The sequence below is a fragment of the Leptonychotes weddellii genome, chromosome 5, assembly GCF_054177405.1.
Source record: "Leptonychotes weddellii isolate Sample4059 chromosome 5, ASM5417740v2, whole genome shotgun sequence".
Lineage (NCBI taxonomy): Eukaryota > Metazoa > Chordata > Mammalia > Carnivora > Phocidae > Leptonychotes > Leptonychotes weddellii.
Genome location: NC_138373.1, coordinates 56666584 through 56677396, shown reverse-complemented (window position 1 = coordinate 56677396; position 10813 = coordinate 56666584). Strand labels below are relative to the sequence as shown.

Below are 10813 nucleotides of genomic sequence, written 5' to 3'. Positions count from 1 at the left end.
GTTTCCTGCAATTAAGAATTCCTCATATCAATGAGATCATATGATACATGTCTTTCTCTGTTTGACTTATTTCGTTAGTGCCACATTTTTCACATTTTTGTACCTCTAGTTGGTGGTTTTGCCGTTTAAAATGGCCCCGAGGTTGCTGATGTGCTGCCTAGTGTTCCTAAGGTAATTAGGCTATAAGTGCCTTACAGATAAAATGTGTGTTAGATAAGCTTCATTCAGGCTTAAGTTAGAGTGCTGTTGGCTGTACAGCGGTAATGAGTCAACTACATATATATATGTATAAATTATATATTAAAAATATAAAAAATATATAAAATGACTTTAAGCAGAAACACAAAACAAGCCTATGTATTGATCAGTTGGCAAAAATGTGACTTGAGGCTTGCAGAAACCTAACCCTGTATTTCCCCTAGGAGCAATGGGACTATTCACTGTTCACTAATTCAGTACTCAAGAATGATGACTTTATAGAACATAATACCATGAATAATGAGAATTGAGTTTATTACCTCTTAAGTAAAGACTTAGTTTCCAGATGAAAGTTACATACTGTAGATATTATTCCATCTTGTCTTTTGGTTTGCTTACAATGGATGTTGAAGCCCTAAAATTAATTTGTGGCTAAAATGTTACAAAACAAAATTTAGTATGTTACTTAAAATAGAATTCATCATCTTTATTTTTCTTTTAAAATGATAATAAACTGCCCTTAAAACTGCCTTCTGCTATTTTCAGGAAGACTTTTATGGTCAAATAATATACTAAATTAAATTAAGCTGTCATAATTTTCTATTTTTAATTCATATAAAATAAAGGAAAACTAAGGTTATAAAAGATAAGGCAAAGAATGCATAACATTTGTGTTACAGTCTTCTACTTTTAGTGGAATTGATGGTAAGCATTGTAGCAACCAACACAAAGTGAAAAAGATCAGTTAAAAGATTTAATGTCCAGAAAACCAACCAGCTGCTCAGGTAATACTACAGTTACTGCTAATACAGACATCAGAAAGTTACGCATTGGGAACTAAAAAAGAACACACACTCCTGAATAGCAGGTGAAGCAGATGGTTTTAGAAAGTGTTCCCCTTCCTCCAAGAAAACTAGCTGGTGTTAAAGTACTATACTAGAATACAGTTTAATAGAAGACTTTACCGATATGGTTCAAGTGTATCCTTCTCTGATCCTTGGTTTATGGCAGGGAAAGAATTAGACTGTGCATAGCAAAACAGTTCTTGATTCATGGCTAAGTACCCATATTTTTTCTGAAGGCTTATAAACTAACCAAACCATGAAAAAATACACCTAGCCTTGAGTCTAGATATTCTGATTCAATTTATATGTTTTTGGTCCATTGCCATTGAGTGATAATAATATTACTATATATGAGAATATTCTTATGTGCCAGCCACTATGATATGTTTTGAATTTATTATAAACTCAATTAAATAGACAAGGGGTACCGGTGTGTAGCAGACACTATATTTGCGCTTTTTACAGTAGATATTACTACATACAAATCGTGTAGTGATTCAGATGGATAAAACAACCCACAAGAGTAATTCAGACACTCATTTCATAGCTTTAGTCCACTGATTTAAATTTTTCTTTCATCACCAAACATCCAGTTAAGTAATTAAAATTTCAGGTGTCATTGTGAGAGATTTTATATTTGTTCTTATTTGGTTATATTACTGTCTTTCATATTGCTTGGTGGAAGAAATTCCTTCAGTACTGTTTAATGGAATTTCTTTTCCATTATAAGACACAGATGTTAAAAAAAAAACAGTATCTTAATCTTTTAATAATAGATTTGGGGAAACATGAAAAGGGTCAATTCATTCTTTTTCTGGACTTTAACTTTTTCAGGTGGATATTTTAATAATAGACCAGTCTCTGTGTGGAATTTTGTAACATTGTACGCAGTGATGATTAACTTGAAAATTTTTCTGTTATAGACTCCGTTTTTTTGCAAAGATTGACTTTGCCTCAGCATCAACAAACTCTTCATCTGAGATTGGTTCCTGTGTGTCATTTGGTTTACAAGTCAGTGGGAATTAAGGACAGCACATACAAGCTGAAAAGCCAAATAAGGAAATGTATTCCTTCTCTTGACGGTTCTGATTTAACTTGTAAGTTAAATTCAGTGTTAGTTTTAAAATGGTTTAAATGTTTAATTACAGAACACAGTAGCACAGATAATCAGTAGTAAATGATTAAAAGTTTTCAGAATGTATTTGAACATACCATCTGATATTTAATATGGCTTAGTTGCAGAAAATGTGAAAAGCCCCACTAGATGTCTGTGGAGTTCCTTTAGTCAATTTGAATGAACACTGCAACAGTTACTAAATTGCATTTTACATATGACTAAGAATTTGACTTGTCTGGCAGACGTTTGTGTTTTAATGTTGAGTACATTTCCAAAGACAGGGATTTGAGCAATATGGGGAATTGCAGAGGTTCTTTGGATGCCAGAATAATGATTTCCTCTCATCATTGGAAACATTCCTGAGTTTTTTGTTTGTTTGTTTTTATTGCTATCACTGTAGAGTTTGGAATTTGAGTTAAGTGTCTCCACTGATAATGTTTAGAGGACAGAAACAAAAGTGACGGTTTCATGCAGATAAGGTTATAAATATGTAGCCTTTGACTTTGCTGTTAATTATCAATTTTTCTTAACTATTTGCATAATATTATACCTTTCATTTTAGCTTTTTTAAAAAGGACTTCAATGTGAAAAATATCTAAGGATGATTCTTTACAATATGCATATAAAAGGCACATAAGAAAGAAAATGCCATACCTTTGTCCTACAGTTTGGAAAGTTATTTAAGCATTTTGTAAGCAAATATTCTACTTCCCTGTTGTGAATTTTATGAGAAATTTATGAGGAGCATGATAGTCTGTCAGCATGTTAGTGTAACTGAAGTTAGAAATTAAATATAAAGAATATTCAGCTTTTATGAATTGCAAGTAAATAGCATTCCAAATAATCCTTGTTTATATGGGTTATAAACCAAGAAACACTTTTCATTACAGGAAAAGAAATACTAATCTGATTTAGTATGTTTTTTTTTTTTTTTAAGTGTCTATGATATGGCATTTTCTGAATAAAGCATTGCCTATAGTTACAAATTTTTAAAGTTTTGATCACTTGGGCTTGAGATTGAAAAGATTATTTAAAGGATAATATGTAATATATGAGAATTTGGGTTTGAGTACTTTAAAAAATGTCCCATACATTTGAAAGATTTCTAAACAGTTTAGGTACCGTGGACATGGTTATTTTCAGTCCTCTTTGGGATTTTAAGTTTGTTGAAATTAGTAACCAAATGTCTTTTTTGTTTTTATGTTTTGAAAAGGGCTAAAGCCAGTTTTTAGGTTGACTTGGGCAGAAAAGTGAAAAGAGAATGCTCCACTTTAACCGATGTCCGCATCTGAAACAAATAGCCCAGAAATGTTTTCCCAGTATACATGTTAGAACGGATAAACATGTGCAGCTGTTTCTTTCAAGAACCCTTGCACTTGCAGAATTCAGGAAGTCATGGCACTCAACCCACTCTCTTGTTGGAGACAAAAATATTATCCTGATGGGACCGCCTGGTGCTGGGAAAACAACAGTAGGCAGAATAATAGGTCAGAAACTAGGTTGTTGTGTCATAGATGTGGACGATGATATCCTTGAAAAAACCTGGAATATGAGTGTGTCTGAAAAATTACAGGATGTTGGTAATGAGCAATTTTTAGAAGAGGAAGGAAAAGCCGTGTTAAACTTCTCTACATCTGGAAGTGTGATTTCCCTTACGGGGTCCAATCCAATGCATGATGCTAGCATGTGGCATCTGAAGAAAAATGGGATAATTGTATACCTGGATGTACCTCTAATAGATATAGTCAGCCGCTTAAAATTAATGAAAATTGATAGGATCATAGGTCAGGATGGTGGAACATCTATGAAAGACTTACTTAAGTTTAGAAGACAGTATTATAAGAAGTGGTATGATACCCGTGTTTTCTGTGAAAGTGGGGCTTCCCCAGAGGAGGTCGCTGACAAAGTGCTCAGTGCAGTCAAACGGTACCAAGATGTGGACTCAGAAACATTCGTTTCAACAAGACACATTTGGCCTAAAGACGATGAACAGAAGGTTTCAACAAAATTCTTTAGCGAAGCAGTGATTGAGGGGTTAGCTTCTGATGGTGGACTCTTCGTTCCTGAGAAAGAGTTTCCAAAATTAAACTGTAGGGAGTGGAAAAGCCTCGTAGGAGCAACCTACATAGAAAGGGCACAAATCCTGCTGGAAAAGTGTATACATCCCGCTGATGTACCTGCTGCCAGATTGGGAGAAATGATTGAGACTGCTTACGGGGAAAACTTTGCCTGCTCCAAAGTTGCCCCAGTCCGGCACCTCTCAGGCAACCAGTTCATCCTGGAGTTGTTTCATGGACCAACAGGATCATTTAAAGATTTGTCTTTACAGCTTATGCCTCATCTTTTTGCACACTGTATTCCACCAAGTTGCAATTATATGATACTTGTAGCTACTTCAGGAGACACAGGGAGTGCTGTCTTAAATGGTTTTAGCCGTATTAATAAGAACGATAAGCAAAGAATAGCTGTGGCCACGTTTTTTCCTGAGAACGGAGTAAGTGATTTTCAAAAAGCACAAATAATTGGCAGTCAGAAAGAAAATGGATGGGCAGTGGGTGTCAAGGCAGATTTTGATTTTTGCCAGACAGCTGTAAAAGGCATTTTTAGAGATTCCGATTTTGCTGGCTTTCTTATTGTGGAATATGGAACGGTCTTAAGTTCAGCTAATTCCATAAACTGGGGCCGACTGCTTCCCCAAGTAGTTTATCATGCTTCTGCATATCTTGATCTTGTTAGCCAAGGATTTATTTCTTTTGGAAGCCCGGTGGATGTCTGTATTCCCACAGGAAACTTTGGTAACATTTTAGCAGCAGTGTATGCCAAAATGATGGGAATCCCTATTCGCAAATTTATTTGTGCCTCTAATCAGAACCATGTTTTGACTGATTTTATAAAAACAGGACACTATGACCTAAGGGAAAGAAAATTAGCACAAACCTTTTCACCAGCAATCGATATTCTTAAAGCTTCAAACCTGGAACGACATTTACACTTGATGGCTGATAAAAATGGAAAATTAATCACAAAATTGTTTAATCAACTAGAAGAGCAGCATCACTTCCAAATAGAGAAGATGCTAGTTAAGAAACTCCAGCAGGATTTTGTAGCCGACTGGTGCTCCGAGGGAGAGTGTCTGGCAGCTATTCATTCCACCTACAATACTTCAGGGTATATTCTGGATCCACACACTGCTGTTGCAAAAGTGGTTGCAGACAGAATGCAAGACAAAACTTGCCCAGTGATTGTCTCATCTACGGCTCATTACTCGAAGTTTGCACCTGCTATCATGCAGGCTTTAAAGATTAAAGAAATCAACCATACCTCCTCAAGTCAGCTTTACTTGCTGAGTTCCTACAATGCATTGCCTCCACCGCACGAAGCCTTATTAGAGAGAACGAAACAGCAAGAGAAGATGGAGTACCAGGTTTGTGCAGCTAATGTGAATGTCATGAAGAATCATGTGGAAAAACTAATACAAAATCAATTCGTATAAAAAATTTTTGAGTAAAACTTTTTTTTCTGGTGATAAGCATGCAATAATAAATCCCAGACATTGATTTGGAGTACAATAGCATTTTCCTTTTTTTGGTAAATATAGCTACATGTAGATCTATTATCTTTTGGAATTTCAAATAACCTGATCTCTAAATCTGAACATTGTACCTGCACATGCTCCTTAGAACCTTATAATCTGGAAGTGACCAAGGGTAGCATAGTGCATGGACCTTTGTGTTGTGCTGTGCTTTGCACTCGTGAGGGATATATCAGTTTCCACGCCCTCATCCCCACTTTTAAGTGGATCAGAATGTCTGGTATTCAATTTGGCAATTAGAATATTTAAGCGTAGTTGTTAAGTAATACATCTGTAACCATTACTAGTTTTCTATTAACTAGAAAGATTATTTATCATTGACATGTCTAACTTGTATGGAAGAAGTAGTAAGTTCATCTGTTAAGATAGGGCCAGGGTTTTTACGTCTCTTCCAAGTCCCATTTTGGACTACAACTAATTCTATGTATCCTACACCATCCAAATTAGATAAGTGCTCTGTCCTTCACTCCCCTTTGGATGGTTATAGTTAGGGTGATATATTTTGAAAATCAAGACACATGATTTAAATCTAGGATGTAATAACATAACTAGTTAGTAGTGGATATAGAAGTAAAATTATCTGTTTCATGAGAAAAGTTTTCCAAAATTCAGAGTATTTTAATAGTCTTGATAGAAGTATATTTCTAGTTATAGGTAGCAGTTTTTCTGTATTATTTAGAGTCCATTGTCTCTCTCTTCGATGAACATAGTCTTTTTTGGCAACTGAAGTCACACACAATTGAAAACACACCTACCTAGCTTTTCTTTCTTTGTAGTAACAATAATTTTAACCATGACTTACATTTGTGAATTTACTGGATATTTTATTTCTGAATTAAAGATTGTTACTGAAAGGATCTGTAGTGTAATGGACTACTCTCAACCACAAGATGGCATTCCTGACATAATTTGTCTTTGCTGATAATATTCTGCCTCATTTTCTAAGAGAACTACCTCCATGAAGAAACATATTAAAAGTTGTAAAGAAAAAAATTTAATAGTTTAATGAGTAGAAACAATTTGTTTAAAAAATACTAAAAATCAAACCAATTGGGCGCCTGGGTGGCTCAGTTGGTTAAGCGACTGCCTTCAGCTCAGGTCATGATCCTGGAGTCCCGGGATCGAGTCCCGCATCGGGCTCCCTGCTCGGCAGGGAGTCTGCTTCTCCCTCTGACCCTCCCCCCTCTCATGTGCTCTCTCTCTCTCATTCTCTCTGTCTCAAATAAATAAATAAAATCTTAAAAAAAAAAAAATCAAACCAATTTTGTGTTAACATTGGATGTCTGGCTTGGCTTCTACCAAGTAAGTTCTAAAACCAAAAATTGAAAACCAGAAGCAGGGACAAGAAAATAATGGAGGATTCAAAGTTCAGTTATTCACGTATTTTTTTTTCTTTTGCTTTTAAGAATATCTGTTTAAGTAGATGACATATTTAAAAAATAGAACAACAAACAGCTAAGTGTTCACTGTATGAGAATGCACTATTCTTCTGAAAGGGGGAGCAACAGTGCTAAAAAAAAAAAAAAAAAAGACATGATTTCTGTCCTCAAGAACTATAGCTAGGGAGACCACACAGAAAAATGAAGCCATGTACAACACAAAAGAGTGATTGCAAGATGGTTTATGAGTAAGTAAAAAACGAGTGATAAGAGTTAAGCGCTGTAAGGATTAAAAGGAAAAGGAAAGGATTGCCGTGGAATAGTCAGAACAGTTTTCACAGAAGACGTAGAACCTGAGGTGAGTCTTGAAGGATGGGAAGATTTTCTAGGTGAAAAGGAAGGGGAAGTATATTCTAGACAGAGGCCAGGGAAACACATAAGGTGAAATGCCGAGGACAGCACCTGCATTTGTCTGTGGTCAGTTGTTTCTCTCACTGCCCCAAGCTGTCACTTGATGCCTTCATTTCTTCTCAAAGCCAGCTCTGCCCTTCCCCTTGGCGCCTCATTCAAGAGGAGCGAGCCACCATATCTGATGTACTTCGTTTCCCATCATCAACTGTATAAATCTGTGCCTGTTATTCTTAGCTTTCCCCGCCGCCCTCTGCCTGAATGAGACATGCTCCTCCTCCCGTCAGAGGCAGACCTTCACGTATGCCTCGCCTCATCAGTCATCCTTGCTGTTTCTTCAGCCTCTCCCCTCTGATGGAAACTTTCTGTCATTCAGATGCTCTCTTCATATCTTAACAAGAGCAAAACAAAATCTCTGAAAACATTCACATTTCTTCCCATCTTTTATTGCTTTACACACAAGATCAGTGCTCTTCAAAAAGAGTTGTCTATACAGTCACCGTTTTCTTGCCTCATTTTCTCTGTATACATAAAGTATATGTACAGTTTAAGGAGGAGTAATAGAACAAATACCCATGTACTCACCACCTTGCTCTAAGAGTAGAACGTTACACCTCTGATAGCCACACGGTCTCCTCTTTGATAATGTGCACTTCTTTCCCCGAGGCAACCACTATCCTAAATTTTCATCATTCTCGTTTGTTTTTATAATTTTTCATTGCTTAGTTTTGCCTCTTTTTGAATCTTAGGTAAGTGGTCACACTGTATATTTTTCCATGACTTTATATTTTGCTCAAGAACTTTAAAATCCATCCAAGCAGATGAGTGGAGCCACAGTTCATTAATTTTTTTATTACTATATATATAATATTCCATTGTATGAATACCACAGTCTATCCTTTTACCAGTTAATTGACGTCTAGATTGTCTCATGTTTATCTGTTCTTGTATGAAGTAGGTGTACTGTTTTGTAAAATTTGTGTTGAAAACTAGTGAATATGGACTTTGAAACATTTGTGCTTCTTTCCAATAATATGTAAAAATAGGTTTCATATCTTGGCACTATTAAAATAAAAACTTGTGCTTTGTCTATGAAATGAAAAATTGTTATTAAATTTCAGGCTGTCATAATTTTTTTTTTTAAGATTTTATTTATTTATTTGAGAGAGAGAGAATGAGAGAGAGCGAGTACATGAGAGGGGGGAGGGTCAGAGGGAGAAGCAGACTCCCTGCCGAGCAGGGAGCCCGATGCGGGACTGGATCCCGGGACTCCAGGATCATGACCTGAGCCGAAGGCAGTCGCTTAACCAACTGAGCCACCCAGGCGCCCCCAGGCTGTCATAATTTCTAGCTTTAACTATCTTTGAGAAATTGTTTTATAATGTCATAAATACAGCAAGTTGAAGATTTTTGAGGAAATGAGATTTTAAAATTACATATTAATGGAAATCATAAAATAGTTTTCCATCAAAATAGATGGTAGAAGGCAATAAATTGTTTTGTATGAGTTTTTTTTTGGATTGTAATAATTCACTCTGAAAACCAATCACTTATGGCAAATACTGTTTCATTCCATTAAATAACTTATAAACCTTACATAATTCAAACTACTTAATGTTAATTTTCTTAAAAAGGCTATGTTCATGTGAACCTCAAACCCATAAAAACATAAATAGTACAGTTTTTGTCACAATCCAGGAACTTGAATAAAATCTGCATATGAAATAGGTATTTGTGTGGGCCCTGTGTGTGCACTCCAACCATTAGAATCATTAGTTTTATCTCTTCAGACTTTAAAAACAAATAGGCTCTTTTAAAATCAAAGTTAGCGTAAGCTCCTCTCATTCAAAAAAGTAGAGCCAAGAAAGTTGCCAGTGTCAAGTAAAAGAGACCCGTCAGAGACAAGAAACCAAGTCAGCATAATGTCTAGCAATACGCTGATCAATTGGCAATATTTTCACGAGAGCTCTACATCAAAAAGTTGAGTTTGCTTCCTATAGAAGGATGCATTAGTCAATTTAGCTATTTTTGTTTTCAAACTCTTTTATCTCTTTCTGAGTTCTTACCGACTTTCTTCATCTAAGTGGTGATAACAATTGTCTGGAGTCACTGCGTTGAAGTTACATGTGCAGATGTGACACTAATTAGGTTATTATCATAGACTTTATTGAGAGTTTAGTGGCCTATGAAACACAGACTTGCTAATGGCAGGTTGAATTTCATTCATTAATATTAGGAGAGTTTATAACTGAAATTACTTAAATCCTCAATGAATTGTTTTAAGTAAATTCTCATTTTTGATGAATGATCCTGAAATTAGTCAATTTAATATCATCTCATAGTAAGTTTGATGGTATCCTTGCGAGGCTTTTTAAACAAATGCTTTGTTACTACAGTTTTTCAAAATGGAAACTTTGAGACCGATATTCTAGAGTTCATGAGAAATGCTGAAAAAAGAGAAAATCCTCCAGGAGCCATTTTGAACAGTTAGAAGTTAATTTTTTTTGACAAAAAGGTATGTTCTTGGCACTCTTTATGGCACAAATATTAAGACATGTTTAATTTTATTTCAGAGTAAACTAGGCTTTTTGTATTCATGGTAACACTAAAATTTAATTTAATTATATGTGCAACAATAGGTTTTATTTGAAGCCATGTTAAAAATACTGTTTTGGGTATTCTTTATAGCATATACCCCAGATTGGTAATTCATGTGATCTTATGTCATTTTCCTCAAAATTCGAGGACTTTTATGTTTCAGAATATTTTGTGTACAGCACTCATCATCTCATGTTCTTATTGAATAAATAGAATTTTGGAAACAATTTTTCTTGCATAAGATTTAAAGTTTTTATTTTAGTTCTTTTAGATGTGAATATTCATCTGTTACCTAAGATATCTGTCTGCTCTTTTGTCAAATAAAATGGAGACTCGTCTGGTAAGACCTGAAGTTAATGTAAGGTTTGATTTTGATTTGGGTTCCCAAAAAAATTGTCAAGTACATCTGTTTTTCCTTCATCTGTCTCAAAATTGGATTCACATTTCTTTTACCTAATTTAGTTACTGCCAGTCTCTGTTAAAATATTGATTATAAACATTGTTAAACTGCATAATATTTAAAAATAGGGTTCATAGAATTAGGAACTGAGGGAAGAGAAGGCTAAATAAGCGGACCTTGGACTCATAAGTGGGGGGTGTGTTGGGGGGGTGAGATTAGCTGGCAAGAGGAAGTTTTCTGATCTCCATAGGTTATGGGGGTGTCAGTACTGATCTA

General features: G+C 35.3%; 1 protein-coding gene across 2 annotated transcripts in view; it reads left to right on the top strand.

Annotated features, from left to right (window-relative positions):
* THNSL1 (threonine synthase like 1) overlaps nucleotides 1-10364 on the top strand; it is a 15150-nt gene extending 4786 nt beyond the window's left edge. For both annotated transcript variants that reach the window (XM_081820776.1, XM_081820775.1), the window contains exons 2-4: nucleotides 1967-2140; nucleotides 3374-8660; nucleotides 8874-10364. In XM_081820776.1, the coding sequence (XP_081676902.1) occupies nucleotides 3422-5653 (2232 nt within the window). In that variant the 5' untranslated portion in view covers nucleotides 1967-2140; nucleotides 3374-3421 and the 3' untranslated portion in view covers nucleotides 5654-8660; nucleotides 8874-10364. The remainder of the gene's footprint in view (nucleotides 1-1966; nucleotides 2141-3373; nucleotides 8661-8873) is intronic.
* Nucleotides 10365-10813: the final 449 nt, after the last annotated feature.